Below are 16,672 nucleotides of genomic sequence, written 5' to 3' on the forward strand. Positions count from 1 at the left end.
GTAACCGAAAACTCTTGGGATGGGAGTTTCCATTTTGCATGAGCTCTTGCAAAAGAGAGGAGAGATACACACTTCTAAATATTCTTAACTTATATTCTGCTTGAAATAAAGATAAAAGTGCTGCTCCTTTAGTGAAGGTGCCACCCAAAAAAGAAACTTTTTCCTAGAAAATAAAAATAATGCAGATGCTGAAAATCTAAACTAAAAGCAGAAGAGTCAGCAGGTCAGTCAGTGAGTGTGGGGGAAGAAAAACAGTTAATGTTTCAGGCTGAAGTTCCGTCTTCAGAATTGGGAGAAGAAACCAGTTTGGTTTAAAGCTTCAAAGAGGTTGAAGGAGGACACAGGAATATTTCTGATAGGCCGAGGCTCATGTTGATAAACAAGGTCATGTGGTCAGTGGGTTAATAGAGAACCGGAACAAATGAACAAGGCCGGCAGGGAGTGAGAACACAAAAGGGGTGGGATGATAGCATAGTGGTTATCACAATGCTTTACAATACCAACAACATGGGTTCAATTCCAGCTGCTGGACTGTAAGGGGTTCGTACGTGGGTTTTCTCTGGGTGCTCTGGTTTCCTCCCACAGTCCAAAGACATACTGGTTGGTAGGTTAATTTGTCATTGTAAGCTGTCCTGTGATTAAATCAGGCATTGCTGGATGGTGAGGCTCATAAGGCCAGAAAGGCCCGTTTCTTGCTGTATCTTCCACTATTGGAAACATCCTCTCCACATCCACATTGTCATTAGGTTTCAATGAGATCCCCTCATTCTTCCAAACTCCAGTGAATACAGGCTCGGACCCATCAAACACTCCTCACATGTTAACCCTTTCATTCCCAGAATCATCCTTGTGAACCTCCTCTGGACCCTCTCCAATGCCAGCACATCTTTTCTTACATAAAGGGCCTAAAACTGCTCACAATACTCCAAGTGCGGTCTGATCAATGCCTTATAAAGCCTCAGCATTACATCCTTGCTCTTGTATTCAAATACTCTTGAAATGAATGCTAATATTGCACCTGCCTTCTTTATCACTGACTCACCCTACAAGTTAACCTTTAGGGAATCCTGCATGAGGATTCCCAAGTCTCTTTGCAACTCTGAATTTGGAATTTTCTCCGAGTTTACAAAATAGTCTGTGCCTTTATTCCTTCTAACGAAGTGCCTGACCATACACTTCCCTACACTATATCCATCTGCCGCCTCTTTGCTCGTTCTCCCAATCCATCTAATTCCTTCTGCAGACTCCCTGCTTCTTCAGCCCTATCTGCCCTTCCAACTATCTTCGTATTATCTGTAAACTTGGCCACAAATCCATCAATTCCATCATCCACGGCATTGCCATATATTGTGAAAAGAGACAAACCCAATACCAGCTCCTGTGGAACCCCATTCATCACCGGCAGGTAACCAGAGTAGGGACCCTTCATTCTGACTCTATGCCTCCTGCCAGTCAGCCAACCTCCAGTCCATGCTAGTAATCTTTCCTGTAATACCACGGGCTCTTATCTTGTTAAGCAGTCTCATTTGTCAAAGGCCTCCTGAAAATCCCAGTAAACAACATCCGCTGATTCTCCGTTGTCTACCCTGTCCGTCATTTCCTCGAAGAATTCCAACAGATTTTTCAGGCATGTTTGGAGGGAAATGGACAGTCAACATTTTGGATTGAGACCCTTCATCTGTGCATTTCAACACCGACTATCCATTTCCCTCCATAGATGCTTCCTGTCCCAGTGAGTTCCTCCTGTCCCCATTAACGTGAGGTGCAATCAAATCAACACGATAACATAATAATGTTAAGTTACCCTATAATATAGGGTAAATCGAACACTGTGCTTTATTCACAATAAAATGCATTACAAATTGTAAAATAATCATACTTGGCTACCTGTGCTTGAGTTCTACCTCTCTAAGCTTCTTGAGGAAGTGACGAAGGAAGGTAGAGCTGTGGATGTTGTCTATGTGGGTTGTAGTAAGGCTTTGACAAGGTCCCTCATGGGACACTCATCCAGATGCATGAGGTTTGTGGTGAATTAACCATTTAGACTCAGAATTGACTTGCCTATGGAAGACAGAGAACATTGGTTGATGGGATCTAATCTGGCTGGAGGTCTGTGACTGTGATAGGAATTAACTGTGTGAGCTAGACTTGCATGTGGACAGGTGATCAGCCCTGCTCAAAGTTTCTCTAAAACTGACCCTTTCCCCATTTTGCCATACAGTCGCATACCGTGCACCCATCCATTTCAACACATACTCATGGCTTCAGTGTGTCCATTCATGGTTGTGAAGTGTAATTCCACACCCCATCAGTAAGAAGATGGTGCTGTCAGCTCTCAGAGTTCCAGGTGGGGCTTTGATCTGACCTTGTCAGTGGTTTGTGACTCCGTTCAGCGGCTAAAATAGCAAATGAGCCCAGTGTCATGTCTTTGCTGTGTGTAACAGCTGTGCGCAATTGTTCTTTGTCACCCTCAGCACTTTCTCATTGCTTTTCGGTAGGGGTTTAGATGGGGTGGGGTTTGTTAGGTGTGTTCAGGAAGGGTTCTTGTCACAATATTCAGATAAGCCTACAAGAGGAGAGACTGTACTTGATCTGGTATTGGGAGAGCATTTTGGAGATAGTGATCATAATTCTATCTCCTTTACAATAGCATTGAAGAGAGAAAGGAACAGATAAGTTAGAAAAGCATTTAATTGGAGTAAGAGGAATTATAAGGCTATCAGGCAGGAACTTGGAAGCTTAAATTGGGAACAGATGTTCTCAGGAAAAAGTACGGAAGAAATGTGGTAAATGTTCAGGGGATATTTGTGTGGAGTTCTGCATAGGTACATTCAAATGAGACAGGGAAGTTATGGTAGCGTACAGGAACCGTGGTGTACAAAGGCTGTAATAAATCTAGTTAAGAAAAGAAAAGCATAAAAAAGGTTCAGAGAGCTAAGTAATGTTAGAGATCTAGAAGATTATGAGGTTAATAGGAAGGAGCTTAAGAAGGAAATTAGGAGAGCCAGAAGGGGCCATGAGAAAGCCTTGGCGGGCAAGATTAAGGAAAACCCCAAGGCATTCTACAAGTATGTGAAGAGCAAGAGGATAAGACGTGAAAGAATGGGACCTATCAAGTGTGACAGTGGGAAAGTGTGTATGGAACCAGAGGAAATAGCAGAGGTTCTTAATGAATACTTTACTTCAGTATTCACTATGGAAAGGGATCTTGATGATTGTAGCGATGACTTGCAGCAGACTGAAAAGCTTGAGCATGTAGATATTAAGAGGATGTGCTGGAGCTTTTGGAAAGCATCAAGTTGGATAAGTCGCCAGGACTGAAGAGATATACCCCAGGCTACTGTGGGAGGCGAGGGAGGAGATTGCTGAGCCTCTGGCGATGATCTTTGCATCATCAATGGGGACGGGAGAGATTCCAGAGGATTGGAGGGTTACGGATATTGTTCCCTTATTCAAGAAAGGAAGTAGGGATAGCCCAGGAAATTATAGACCGGTGAGTCTTACTTCAGTGGTTGGCAAGTTGATGGAAAGGATCCTGAGAGGCAGGATTTATTAACATTTGGAGAGGCATAATATGATTAGGGATAGTCAACATGGCTTTGTCAAAGGCAGGTTGTGCATGGAATGGGCTGCTGGCAACGGTGGTGGAGGCGGATACGATAGGGTCATTTAAGAGACTTTTGGATAGGTACATGGAGCTTAGTCAAATAGAGGGCTATGGGTGAGTCTAGTAATTTCTAAGGTAAGGACATATTCAGCACATCTTTGTGGTCTGAAGGGCTGTATTGTGCTGTAGGTTTTCTATGTTTCTATGAAACAATAAGTTTCAGCAAATGTTGAGCCTAATTCCTTGTGAAGCCAGCAAGACCCTGTGGTAGGGCTCTGCATTTTCATGCTCGAATGCTTTCAGAATCACAGGCCTGTGGCTAATTACTCACTGAGCTGTGTCATAGCTGATTTCACATTGACGTTTCCAGTTGCAGCAGCCTTCCACTGAAGTGCAATATGTTTCTTGTGTAAAACCCACAAATACCGGAGGAACTCAGCAAATCAGGCAGCATCTATAATCAATGTTCCGGGCCAAGACTCTTCATTGGGATTGGAAAGGGAGGGGGCAGAAGCCAACATAAGAAGGTGGGGAGAGGGGAGGGAGTATAAGACAGTAGGTGAGAGGTGAGCGGGAAGGTGGCTGGGTGGGGTGGTGGATGAAGTAAGTAGTTGGAGCTGTCGGTGGAAGAGGTAAAAGGACTAAAGTAAAAAGAATATTATAGGAGAGGACAGTGGACCGTGGAAGAAAGGGAAGGAGGAGGGGAACCAGAGGCGGTTTAGGAGAAGAGAAGGGATGGTAAAATGCAAAAAGAAAGAACGAAGGAGGGGAAGTAATTACGGAAATGAGAGAAATCCGTTTGCATGCCGTCAGGTTGGAGGCTACCCAGACGGAATATGAGATGTTGCTCCTCCACCCTGAGTGTGGCCTCATTGTGGCAGAAGAGGAGACCACATGTATTTTTTGTTGCTGATTAGGCCACAAAGCTAGAATGAGATTTTTGGAAGAGAATGGAGTCGAGCATAATTGTGATTGGACAAGAAAGTGAAGCTGAACAATAGTCGATGCATTATATTGAAAGATGGACCCGTCTCAAAGGGAGAGATGCCCCAGCTCAACTCCTACGTAGGCTTTTGGCCTGGGACGTGGGTACTGTTGGGACAATCTGTAACAGCAGTCTTTATGTCAGGCTTGCTGACGCTACAACTATGTGACTGCATACAAGGGGAAGGCCCAGCAAGGCTGGCGGACATATTATCAAAGGAAATACAAGGATAGAACATCGAGCACAGCACAGAACAGGTCCTATGACCCACAATGTTGTGTCAAACTAATGACATTACTAACCAAACTAACACTATTAGCCCAACTAACCTAATCTTTTCTGCCTAGACCATGCCCATATTCTTCCTCCAGTTTTCTGCATATTCGTGTGCCTGTTGAAGAGCCTCTTAAACACCTCTATCAAATTTGCCTCTACCACCATTGGCAATGTGTTCCAGGCACTCACTACTCTGAGTAGAAAATCTGTCCTATACACGTCTGAACTTAGAACTTAGCCCGCACCATAAATACGTGCCCTTTGGTATTAGATATTTCCCCAATCCTGGGAAAACGATACCAGATATCTACTCTATCTATGCTTCTCATAAACCTCTATCAAATTTCTCCTCAGCATCCACCTCTCCAGATAAAGCAAGCCAAGTTGTCCAGCCCCTCCTTGTAGCACATACATGGCTTCTAATCCAGGCAGCATCCTGGTAAACCTCTTTTATATCCTCTACAAAGCCTCGTCATCCTTCTTATTATGGGAACTGAATGCAAAACTCTAAACGGGATGTAACCAGAGTTTTAATAAGCTGCAACATAACTTCTTGACTCTTGAACTCAGTTCTTAAATTAATTAAGGCATGCATGCCATATGCTTTCTTTACCACCCATTCAACCATTCAGGGAGCTATTAACTTGGAGCCCAAGAACCCTCAACACTGTTAAGAGTCTTGCCATGAGCACTGTCCCTGGACATTCCCCACCCCCCCCAAACGTGTAACACTTCACATTTCTCCAGATTAAACTCCATTTGCCCTTTTCCCACCCATATTTGCAACTGATCTACTTGAGTCCTGCTAATGGTTCTCATCCCAAAATGTTGACAGTTTATTCCACTCCATCGATGCTGCCTGTCTTGCTGAGTTCCTCCAGTATTCTGTGTGTGTTGCTCAAGATTCCCAGCAACTTGTGTTTATGATCTATACCTGTCTGCATCCTTTGGTGGTCTTTTATACCACCCACAACATCACCAATCTTCATATAATCTGGAAACCTATTAATCCACCCATCCATGGTCATTTATATCAAGGTCATTTATATATATCCCAAACAACAGAAGTCCCATTAAAGATAGAAACATAGAAAACCTACAGCACAATACAGGCCCTTCGGCCCACAAAGCAGTGCTGAACATGTCCTTATCCTAGAAATTACCAAGGCTTACCCATAGCCCTCTTTTTTCTAAGCTCCATGTACCTGTCCAGGAGTCTCTTAAAAGATCCTATCGTTTCTGCCTCCACCACTGTCGCCAGCAGCCCATTCCATGCACTCACCACTCTCTGCGTAAAAAACTTGCCCCTGACATCTCCTCTGTACCTACTTCCAAGCACCTTAAAACTGTGCCCTCTCTTGCTAGCTATTTCAGCCCTGGGGAAAAGCCTCTGACTATCCACACGATCAGTGCCTCTCATCATCCTGTACACCTCTATCAGATCACCTCTCATCCTCCATCGCTCCAAGGAGAAAAGGCCAAGTTCACTCAACCTGTTTTCATAAAACATGCTCCCCAATCCAGGCAACGTCCTTGTAAATCTCCTCTGCAACCTTTCTATGGTTTTCACATCCTTCCTGTAGTGAGGTGACCAGAATTGAGCACAGTACTCCAAGTGGGGTCCGACCAGGGTCCTATATAGCTGTAGCATTGCCTCTTGGTTTTTAAACTCAATCCCACAGTTGATGAAGGCCAACGCACTGTATGCCACCTTAACCACAGAGTCAACCTGCGTAGCAGATCACTGACTGACCTGCCGTCTCAGAATTCCAGCCAGAATAAGTCCCATCAACTTGTATTAGCAAGCCGATTCACTGCAATCGCATACAGTTATCAGAGGATCTGTCCTGTTCCTCAATGTCCCGGTGACTAGTTGGGGATTCTGTGGTATTATCCCTTCAGACTGAGGTCTATCCCGATGGACTCGGTGGATTCACTCTGAGGTCTATCCCGATGGACTCGGTGGATTCACTCTGAGGTCTATCCCGATGGACTCGGTGGATTCACTCTGAGGTCTATCCCGATGGACTCGGTGGATTCACTCTGAGGTCTATCCCGATGGACTCGGTGGATTCACTCTGAGGTCTATCCCGATGGACTCGGTGGATGAGACCTGCGTTGTGTCTGCTCTGAATGCAGGTGTGACACAACACCCCCCTCCATCTCCTCTCCCCCCCCCCAGCAGTTTTACTTCTTTCTCATCTTTTCGAACGCACTGAAGCTCTGCAACAAATGACAGGTATTTCTGGGAATAGTGCAGAAGGTGCAGGATCGGTTCATTCCAAAGAGGAAGAAAGATTCTAAGGGGAGTAGGGGGCGACCGTGGCTGACAAGGGAAGTCAAGGACAGTATAAAAATAAAAGAGAAGAAGTATAACATAGTAAAGATGAGCGGGAAGCCAGAGGATTGGCGAACTCTTAAAGAGCAACAGAAGATAACTAAGAAAGCAATATGGGGAGAAAAGATGAGATACGAATGTAAGCTAGCCAAGAATATAAAGGAGGATAGTAAAAGCTTCTTTAAGTATGTGAAGAGGAAAAATTAGTTAAGACCAAGGCTGGGCCCTTGAAGGCAGAAATGGGTGAATTTATTATGGGGAACAAGGAAATGGCAGACGAGTTGAACAGGTACTTTGGATCTGTCTTCACTAGGGAAGACACAGACAATCTCCCAGATGTAATAGTGGCCAGAGGTCCTAGGGTAACGGAGGAACTGAAGGAAATTCACATTAGGCAGAAAATGGTGTTGGGTAGACTGATGGGACTGAAGGCTGATAACTCCCCAGGGCCTGATGATCTGCATCCCAGGGTACTTAAGGAGGTGGCTCTAGAAATCGTGGATGCATTGGTAATCATTTTCCAATGTTCTATAGATTCAGGAACAGTTCTTGCTGATTGGAGGGTAGCTAATGTTATCCCCCTTTTTAAGAAAGGAGGGAGAGCGAAAACAGGAAATTATAGACCAGTTAGCCTGACATCAGTGGTGGGGAAGATGCTGGAGTCAATTATAAAAGATGAAATAGCAGCACATTTGGACAGCAGTAACAGGATCGGTCCGAGTCAGCATGGATCTACAAGGGGAAATCATGCTTGACTAATCTTCTGGAATTTTTTGAGGATGTAACTATGAAAGTGGACAAAGGAGAGCCAGTGGATGTAGTGTACCTGGACTTTCAGAAAGCCTTTGATAAGGTCCCACATAGGAGTTAAGTGGGCAAAACTACAGCATGGTATTGGGGGTAGTGTACTAACATGGATAGAAAATTGGTTGGCAGATAGGAAACAGAGTAGGGATTAACGGGTCCTTTTCTGAATGGCAGGCAGTGACTAGTGGGGTACCACAAGGCTCGGTGCTGGGACCACAGCTATTTACAATATATGTTAATGATTTAGATGAAGGGATTAAAAGTAACATTAGCAAATTTGCAGATGACACAAAGCTGGGTGGCAGTGTGAAATATGAGGGGGATGTTAGGAGAATGCAGGGTGACTTGGACAGGTTGGGTGAGTGGGCAGATGCATGGCAGATGCAGTTTAATGTGGATAAATGTGAGGTTATCCACTTTGGTGGCAAGAACAGGAAGGCAGATTACTATCTGAATGGTGTCAAGTTAGGAAAAGGGGAAGTACAACGAGATCTGGGTGTTCTTGTACATCAGTCACTGAAATAAGCATGCAAATACAGCAGGCAGTGAAGAAAGCTAATGGCAAGTTGGCCTTCATAACAAGAGGAATTGAGTATAGGAGCAAAGAGGTCCTTCTGCAGTTGTACAGGGCCCTGGTGAGACCACACCTGAAGTATTGTGTTCAGTTTTGGTCTCCAAATTTGAGGAGGGACATTCTTGCTATTGAGGGAGCGCAGCACAGGTTCACGAGATTAATTCCCGGAATGGCGGGACTGTCATACGTTGAAAGATTGGAGCAACTGGGCTTGTATACACTGGAATTTAGAAGGATGAGAGGGGATCTGATTGAAACATGAAAGATTATTAAGGGATTGGACACGCTAGAGGCAGGAAACATGTTCCTGATGTTGGGGGAGTCCAGAACCAGAGGCCACAGTTTAAGAATAAGGGGTAGGCTATTTAGAACGGAGTTCAGGAAGAACTTTTTCACCCAGAGAGTTGTGGATCTATGGAATGCTCTGCCTCAGGAGGCAGTGGAAGCCAATTCTCTGGATGCTTTCAAGAAAGAGTTAGATAGAGCAATTAAAGATAGCGGAGTCAAGGGCTATGGGGAGAAGGCAGGAACGGGGTACTGATTGTGGATGATCAGCCATGATCACAGTGAATGGTGGTGCTAGCTCAAAGGGCTGAATGGCCTACTCCTGCACCTACTGTCTATTGTCTAACATTAAACATCCATTCTTGTCCCTCTCACAACTAAGTCTGTTATGCTCAATGTCTTACACATAATACCAGTTGCATTAAAAACGACACACACTTAAACCACCCATCCCATTGACTTACCAACCGGTACGTCTTTGGACTGTGGGAGGAAACCTGAGCACCTGAAGGAAACCCTGGTGTCCGTGACGGAGAGCGTACAGACTCCTTACGGACAGCAGCGGGAACTGAACCCGGGTCACCTGTACTGTGGATGCCCCACAGCTTGGTATGGCAGCTGCTCTCCTAAGTCCTCAAGAAATATGTGAACACAGTCAACTTCATAACCCCTTTCTACGCTTGCCACTGCCTTGGGAGCGTAGCCAATATAATCAAGGACCCCTCCCACCACAGATATCCTCTCCTCTCCCCCCTCCTATCAGGCAGACCAACTCATTCCAGGCTCAAGGACAGCTTCTATATAAGGATTTTGAACAGATCTTTTGTGTTTTCTCCTCACCCCTCCCTTTTGGCTGCTACACACTTCTGTTTTCTACAGGTTTTCACAGTTCTGATAAGTGACCCTGTCTACACATCCAGCTGCTTCAGGAAAGCAGCCTCTCCCACTCCTGTTAGTCTAACTTTTGTCCTGTTCAGTTGGGCAGAATATACAAAAGCCTGAAAGGATGCACCACCAGGCTCAAGGACAGCTTCTATTCTGCTGTTGCGAGACTCTTGTATGATAAAGGCAGACTCTTGGTCTCTCGGTCTACCCGGGCAAGGCCCTGCCACTGTATTTGTCGATCTGCACTGACTTACTCTGTAAATGTAGAAGCGTAGTTGTCAGCACAACACCTTTCAGTACAGGCAACCTGAGTTCAGTTCCTGCCGCTGCCTGTACGTTCTCCCCATGACCGTGTGAGTTTCATTCGGGTGCCCTGGTTTCCTCGCACAGTTACCGTTTGATAGTTAATTAGTCATTGTAGATTGTCCCCTGATTAGGTTTGGATTAGATCGGGAGATTGCTGGGCAGCACAGCTCCAAGGGCCAGAGGGGCCTATTCCACACTGTATCGTAATAAATAAAGATAAATTCTGTTAGTTCTTTTCTTTTTTGACTCCTTCAATGTACTGTATATAGAATGATCTGACTTGATGGGCTTGCAAACAAAAGGTTTTCACTATATTTTGGTACACATGACAATAATAAACGTGTATCAATGCATGTAAATGTGGTGGCACAAACGAGGTTATTGTTCTGATGATTTCTCCTTGTCCTTTGTGGGGTTGGGTGCCTGTCCTCACTTGGTTCATTCATCAGCTGGATGCCCTTTAGCGAGGGGCTGTAATTACATCTGAGGGCAATGTCAGTGCTCCTATTGACTACAGAGGATCCGAGCAGTTGATTAGGAGGCCACTCTATTCACTATAGCCACAGACAGCTGAGGAGGACAGGTCTTTACATATATTTAAGACAGACGTTGATAGATTCTTGATTGGTCATGGAATGGAGGGATACGGGGAGAAGGCAGGAGATTGGGTTTGAGAGGGAAAATGGATCAGCAAATTCGATGGGCCAAATGGCCTATTTCTTCTATGTCTTAGGGACTTACAGGCCTTTTCTGCGACTGGGAATAATCAGTTGAAAGCAAACTCTTCATATTGTGTACGTATTTGAATGAGACGTTCCTCAAGTGGGATGTGACGTGTTCTAATGAGCACTGGAGTGGTGCAGCTAGTAGACCTACTGTCTCACACGTCCAACAACTGGGGTGTGACCATGGCTCCATGGAGTTCTTCCTAGTGCAGCTTTCTCCCACATCCAAAAGACGTGCAGGCTGGTGGGTTAGTTACCCACTGTGGAGTGGTAGAATCTGGGGGTGAGGTGGGGTGCAGGTTAGTTGTTGGGCCTGTGGAGAGGACAGGTAACAGGGAAAATTACTCAGAGAATGAGCTTGATCTGTGAGCTGGCATGGTCGAGGTGCTTTCTCTACATGTTGTAGAGAAATAAGCTTCAATTCCAATTCAGACTGTTTGTAATGACGTGGACGTGGGCATTTTGTATCCGATGACATGGGCACAGGGATCTTGTATGTAATGATGTGGACGAGGGCAACTTGTTTGTAATGACATGGGCACAGGGATCTTGTATATAATGATGTGGATGAGGGCAACTTGTTTGTAATGACATGGGCACAGGGATCTTGTATGTAATGATGTGGACGAGGGCAACTTGTTTGTAATGACATGGACACAGGGATCTTGTATGTAATGATGTGGACGAGGGCAACCTGTTTGTAATGGCGTGGACATGAGCATCTCATTTGTAATGATATGGACATGGACGTCTTGTATGTAATGACATGGACGCAGGGATCTTGTATGTAATGATGCAGACGTGGGCATCTTGTATGTAATGATGTGGATGAGGGCAACTTGTTTGTAATGACATGGACACAGGGGTCTTGTATGTAATGATGTGGACGAGGGCAACTTGTTTGTAATTACGTGGACACGGGTCTTGTATGTAATGATGTGGACGAGGGCAACTTGTTTGTAATGATGTGGACACAAGCATCTCATTTGTAATGATATGGACGTGGACGTCTTGTATGTAATGACATGGACGCAGGGATCTTGTATGTAATGATGCAGACGTGGGCATCTTGTATGTAATGATGTGGATGAGGGCAACTTGTTTGTAATGATGTGGACACGAGCATCTCATTTGTAATGATATGGACGTGGACGTCTTGTATGTAATGACATGGACGCAGGGATCTTGTATGTAATGATGCAGACGTAGGCATCTTGTATGTAATGATGTGGATGAGGGCAACTTGTTTGTAATGATGTGGACACGAGCATCTCATTTGTAATGATATGGACGTGGACGTTTTGTATGTAATGACATGGACGCAGGGATCTTGTATGTAATGATGCAGACGTGGGCATCTTGTATGTAATGACATGGATGCTGGCATCTTGTTTGTAGTGATGTGAACGCGGGCACTTTGTAGTCATTATCCTACACTTGGAAAGCCGTCTGTAGCATGAGTCAAGTTGTCAGCCAACCCAACTCTGATTTTTTTCAGTGATGCATGAAGGCTGTATTTATCAGTGAAGACAGAAAGCCTTGCATCCAAAGGGTCCTTTGAGGAAGAGATTGCTCAGCATTCAGTGCTCTAGGCTGATGTCTGTAATCTTGCCGCGAAAGTCCCTGATTTAGCCTTCAAGGTGAGAGTGGTATTTGTGTGGATGGTCTGTTGCCTCTGCATTGGAGACTGATGAGTGTATCCTCCATGGAAACTGGTCAGACAGAATCAAACTGCACACACAGTTCCATTCTATATAATGGCTGTGTTGTTATGTGCTGACATATGAACTGACTGTGGTAAGAGCACACTGCTACATAGTCCAGTTTGTAGGTGTGAGTCATTTTAATTTTAGGCTGGTGATGTTTTCTATAGGTCTTTGTTAGTGATCTGAAGCTTGAACATTTCAGCCTACGAATACAGAGTTAGTGTAACCCTGGGCCCTAATTGCAGTAATGCATGTTACAACTTGTGTGGGTTCTCGCTGACCAAGTTAGTGTAACCCTGGGCCCTAATTGCAGTAATGCATGTTACAACTTGTGTGGGTTCTCGCTGACCAAGTTAGTGTAACCCTGGGCCCTAATTGTGGTAATGCATGTTACAACTTGTGTGGGTTCTCGCTGACCAAGTTAGTGTAACCCTGGGCCCTAATTGCAGTAATGCATGTTACAACTTGTGTGGGTTCTCGCTGACCAAGTTAGTGTAACCCTGGGCCCTAATTGTGGTAATGCATGTTACAACTTGTGTGGGTTCTCGCTGACCAAGTTAGTGTAACCCTGGGCCCTAATTGTGGTAATGCATGTTACAACTTGTGTGGGTTCTCGCTGACCAAGTTAGTGTAACCCTGGGCCCTAATTGCAGTAATGCATGTTACAACTTGTGTGGGTTCTCGCTGACCAAGTTAGTGTAACCCTGGGCCCTAATTGCAGTAATGCATGTTACAACTTGTGTGGGTTCTCACCTTATTTTTTTCCTAGTCTGAAAGTCTGATAATAAGAAGCAACAGACCAAAGGTGTTCGGATTGAAACAGTGGCTTTTACATTTCTCTCTGATTATATAAAAATACAGACAGTTAAAATGCATCACGAAAAGAAACTCTTCATTTACAGGGGTAAATTTTATTGAGGAAGCTCTCCTGAAATAGCTTTATCTTTTATTAAATAGTTAGCCAGTCAGACTTTGATATATATGTAGGAAATTGAAAGAATTCTTGACTTCCTTTAAACAGTCTCCACACTATAGAAAGTTTAAAAAGACTGCAGATTCTGGAGTTTGGTGCAAGAAATAAGATGCAGGAGGAACTGAGCAAGTCCAGGTGCATTTCGGGGAGCAAAAGGAGCAGTTGACATTTTGGTTTGAGACTGAGAGATAGCCAGTCTAAAGAGGTGAAGGGAGAGTGGAAGTAATAACAGAGGCTGTGGATGATGGAACCTGATAGGAGAGGAAGGTGGAGCCGAGAACCCTTTGAGGAAGGTGGAGGGGGCAGATGGGATCAGTGGAGGGAGTGTGTGGGCAGATGGAGTAGGTGGAGAAGAGGAACGAGTAATATCTGCATATGGTGTGTTGCTGGAGGAAGGATATGACGGTACTGGTGAGAGTGCAGAGGAGTTGCCTGGATTTAGTTCGGGGGGGGGGGGGGGGGATAATGAATAGACTGCTTGTTTTTCCTGCAGTGAAAGAAGTTAAGACATGCCAGATTATGAGCATAAAGAAGAGAAAATCGGCTGATGCTGGAAATCCTGCCAGGCAAAGAGTACAGTCAATGTTTCAGGCTGAGGTCTGGGCGTAGGTGGGGGTAGATGATCATTCTTTTTTTCCCATGGTAAGGATATCAGGTTCAGTGTGGGGTGGGGAAATTATAAATGGTATCTTGCCGAATGTGGGTCTACCTGTTCCCCTCCCCACAGGCAGTAATGAGAAGAGAGCATGTCACAGGTGGTGAGAGTCCTTAATGATGGGCACCACCTCCTTGGGGATGGCCTCATTGGTGGAGAGGATTGTGTCCGTGATGCAGGTGAATGTGTCTGTAACTCTTGTGACCCTGTGCGTCGGAGCCTCTGTACCAGGCTCTGTACATCTGTAGGAATTTGCAAGTCTTTGTTGCATCTCAATCTCTTTCATTGATGTGTTGGGTGTATATAGCATCACAGTGTATCTTTAAATTCTTCCAGTCTTTAACTGAATTTCAAAATGCCTTCTGCTTTTTACAATCTCCACATCACTGAGGGTTTTCAGTATTAACCTTTAGAAGTACATTTTTCAGTACTAGCAGCATTTAATGATTTTGGTACCAATACTCAAATGGATTCTTGTACTCTACCTCCAGTATTTCAGTATCCTTAATGCTTTGAATTTATCAGCTCAGTTTCCTTCCACTGCTGACATGCCCCTACTGAAACTTCAGCTGTCCCACTCAAAATCTGCTCTACAAGTTAAATTTGAGTACAAAAATCTGTAAGTTAATTGCTTTAAAAAAAAATGAATTCAAAGGATGTGGGCTTTGCAAGCTGAACCAGTAGACACCCAGAAAACATGTAACTATGTTGAACACATGCGTGTGTGTGTGTGTGTGTGTGTGTGTGTGTGTAATGTATGCCCCTGTATCAGCAGTTCAATTTAAATCCCTGCACACAGGCTTGACAGCTGGGTTCATTTCACAATTGAGGTGTGCCTTTGAATCACTGAAATCCTTGTGGTACTACTAGTCTTTGTGAAAATAATTTGTTCTTTGCTGAAGACGTTTATTGCGAAGTTAACAGGGTCAGAACCAGATTTAATGTCGCTGTCTACACAATGTGAAATTTACTGTTTTGCAATAGCAGTACAATGCAAAGTCATAAAATTATCAGAAATTACAAAATAAATATTGCAAAAAACATTGCAATGAGACAGTGTTCATAGGTTCATGGAGCATTCAGAAATCTGATGACGGAGAGGAAGAAGCTGTTCCTGAATTGTTGAGTGTGTGTCATAAGGCTCTGGTATCTCTTCCCTGATTATTAGTAAAACGAAAAGGGAGATGGTGAGGCTGCCTTCGTGAGGCTCGGCACCTTAAAGATGCCCTCGATGGTGGGAGGGTTGTGCCTGTGATGGAGCCGGTTGAGTCTACAACCCTCCGCAGCCTCTTGCAAAGCTGTGCATTGGCGCCTCCGGACCGGACCGGACCAGGCTGTGATGCAACCACCTTTTCTAAACATGCATTCCCCTTTCTTTAAATACAGACACGTGGTGTAGGAGGGAAAAGAAAAACAGACTCCTCTTCCCAGGAAGATCACGATAAGCCATATGTGTGTGACAGTAAGTAGCTTGTTGTGGTGCTTACAAGTCTGAACTTCCAGCTACTTCTTCTGTTCCCTTTCTCTTGCATGTGTGAAAACCGTCTCATCTCCTCTCTGCTCTGTCTTCTGTGAAATTCACTCCTTTTTCTCTTTTTTCTTCTTCTCTGTTTCAGATAGTTTCAAACAAAAGCATAACTCAAAAACATCTGACAAAGGTACTATGCAGTTGCCGATTTAGTCTATGAGTAACTGGGCATAGACTGCAGCTGTGGTGATTTGCTTCTTGCCTGTTTTTAATTTACCTTCTTGTGTACTCTTTTTATTCATAATGTATCCTTGAATACTTCTCTCTACTAAAACAATTAGTCGATTGAAAAAAAGAATGAATTTATAGTAACTCAGAATGATTTTACATGACTAATGTGCCGCTGTTTGGTCTTTCCTTTGTTTCCAGTCTGTGGCAAGCGATACAAGAATCGCCCTGGGCTTAGCTATCACTATGCTCATACGCACTTAGCTGACGAGGAAGGAGACGACGACCAAGATTCGGAGCCTTGTTCACCATCTGTCCTGAAAAGTGACGGGCATAAATGTAAGCTGAGCCCAATTCCTGAGCCACACTAGTGCTTGGATTATCTGAAAAATCCGTATTGCGGTCTCCCATACTCACTGATCCGCCTGCATCATAAGCCACTCTTAATTTTACAATGGAGCTTCTGGCTGAAATTAAAATGCTTTTCTTTCTAAGCATTTGTCAGAAATGCAGAGCAGAGGAAGTTTTAGTGCTTCACAGTGATGGCACAGTAGTTAACTTACTAGACCAACAGTCCTCAGGGCCAGGTTAAAATCTCGGCAGAGAGGGAATGTTACTTTAATTCTCTTTGATAGCCTGGAATTTAGTAAAACGAAAGTATTTTTTCATCACAAAAACTGCCCAATTGCTGTTTAAAATACTATATGGTTTACTAATGTCAGTGAGGGGAGGAAATCTACCAGCCTTTCCCGACCTTGGCTGGAGATGACTCCAGGCCCATCCAGCAAGGTTGACTATTAAACTCAGTATTGCTATTGGTGTGTTATTGTCACACGTGCGGAGGTGCAGTGAAA

The 16,672-nt window shown here is 44.3% G+C and overlaps 1 protein-coding gene across 10 annotated transcripts in view; it reads left to right on the forward strand.

Moving 5' to 3' along the window:
- The window catches only part of dpf3 (double PHD fingers 3), a 149,988-nt gene that overhangs the window by 93,171 nt on the left and 40,145 nt on the right, over window positions 1–16,672 (forward strand). For 7 of the 10 annotated variants that reach the window (XR_012098301.1, XR_012098302.1, XR_012098303.1 and 4 more), the window contains exons 6-8: window positions 15,509–15,584; window positions 15,739–15,780; window positions 16,020–16,157. Coding sequence is in view for 6 of the 10 variants with exons in the window: in XM_073040422.1 (XP_072896523.1) it covers window positions 15,509–15,584; window positions 15,739–15,780; window positions 16,020–16,157 (256 nt within the window). In the remaining 4 variants the exon portion in view is untranslated. The remainder of the gene's footprint in view (window positions 1–15,508; window positions 15,585–15,738; window positions 15,781–16,019; window positions 16,158–16,672) is intronic. The other 3 variants (XR_012098304.1, XM_073040425.1, XM_073040423.1) reach the window with 1 other exon arrangement.

The sequence above is a fragment of the Hemitrygon akajei genome, chromosome 3 (assembly GCF_048418815.1).
Source record: "Hemitrygon akajei chromosome 3, sHemAka1.3, whole genome shotgun sequence".
NCBI classification, from domain to species: Eukaryota; Metazoa; Chordata; class Chondrichthyes; order Myliobatiformes; family Dasyatidae; genus Hemitrygon; species Hemitrygon akajei.